This window comes from Parathielavia appendiculata, assembly GCF_033297405.1.
Source record: "Parathielavia appendiculata strain CBS 731.68 unplaced genomic scaffold N657scaffold_75, whole genome shotgun sequence".
In the NCBI taxonomy this organism is placed as follows: domain Eukaryota; kingdom Fungi; phylum Ascomycota; class Sordariomycetes; order Sordariales; family Chaetomiaceae; genus Parathielavia; species Parathielavia appendiculata.
In genome coordinates, this window is record NW_026944294.1 from 14684 (window position 1) to 16037 (window position 1354).

A 1354-nucleotide genomic window follows, 5' to 3' on the forward strand; every position below is an offset into this window, starting at 1 on the left:
CTCGAAAAACTGGCTGAACAACCGCGCCTCGCCTACCACCCGATCGGCCAACCACCGCTTCCCGTCTACGCCCCCGAATGCCTCCCGGTTCCGCGGGTCCTCGGCGAAACTCCACCCGGCCTTCGTCTCGGCCGCGTTATCGACCAACTTGTCCCACTGGATCGCCGGCCACGCCGTCGCCCCTGCCGGTTCGCCTGCTCCTTGCTTGGCTGTCGTTACCGGCTCGCCGTCCTCGTCCACGTCCAACAACAACACGGCCCGCCGCAACTGCGCCCGCGCCGCGTGCAACAACCCGTGGATCATGGCCCGCAACGACGTGATACTGAACTGCACGTGGCCGATCAACAACTCGTCCCCGTGCCAATCCACCACCCCGTCCGCGTTCGTGTTCGCCCGGATCGCCTTGCCGTACGCCCGTAACCGCAATATCGAATCCATCGGCGACGGCTGCCCGTCGAACGCCACGATCGTCATAAACCTCTGCACCATCTCCCTGACCCGGTCGAAATGGCTACGCGCCCGCTCCCGCGCCTTCGCCTTGCTCTCGCCGGCGAACCGCTGTCGGCGCCGGATCTCCTCGTCGCGCGCCCGCTTGGCCTTGTACAACACCAACATCCGCGCCACCGTCACGATCGCCGACAACACGGGCGTATACACCAACGCGCTCCGCCACCCGTGCCCCGGCTGGATGCCTAATACGGCCAATCCGCTATACAACGCGTTCCGGAACTCGTTGTCGCCGATGTCGTGGTCTAACAACGCGATGAAAAAATCCAACACATGGCCCTCCAACTCGCTCGTGTCGTCTTCGTCTTCGTCCCTACCGCTACCCCTATCCCTGTCGTGGTGGATATCGCTCCCGTCTCGGCCGTATATCGCCGTGTATGCGACTGTGCGAACCCGGTCGAACACCTCGGCTTGCTCGGCGGTGAAATGGTATGCCGGCCGTCGGTCGCGGATCCCCTGCGGTTCGCTGCCTTCTACCTGGCCGTTCGCTCCCCGGTCGCCGTCGCCCCGTTCCTCCTCCACCTCCTCCTCCGCCTCCCCCTCGGCCGACTCCTCCTCAACTGGCTCTAAATGCCACGTGCGCCATATGTACGCCATCACCGACGCCCACACCGCGCTATACTTGACCATCGTCGCGCCCTTTTGCCCTGCGTTGAATGGCTTCTCGTTCGAATCGCCGCCGGCCTCGCGCCGTTCGATATAATTGACTGCCGCCGATCCCACCACGCTGCCCTGCGATGCCTTCTGCGCCCGCCAAATGACTCGCTCGACGGCCAATAACACGATGGCCAACGCGGCCTCGCTCTCCGCCTCGTCATCGGCCGACGCGTTTTCGCTTCCTCCATGA

General features: G+C 64.4%; 1 protein-coding gene across 1 annotated transcript in view; it reads right to left on the reverse strand.

The window, feature by feature from the left end:
• Positions 1-1354, reverse strand: part of N657DRAFT_638369 (uncharacterized protein) — a gene marked incomplete at both ends in the record, with an annotated part of 5399 nt that extends 4045 nt beyond the window's left edge. Inside the window, one exon of the mRNA XM_062791586.1 lies at positions 37-1354. Coding sequence (XP_062641759.1) covers positions 37-1354 — 1318 coding nt within the window. The remainder of the gene's footprint in view (positions 1-36) is intronic.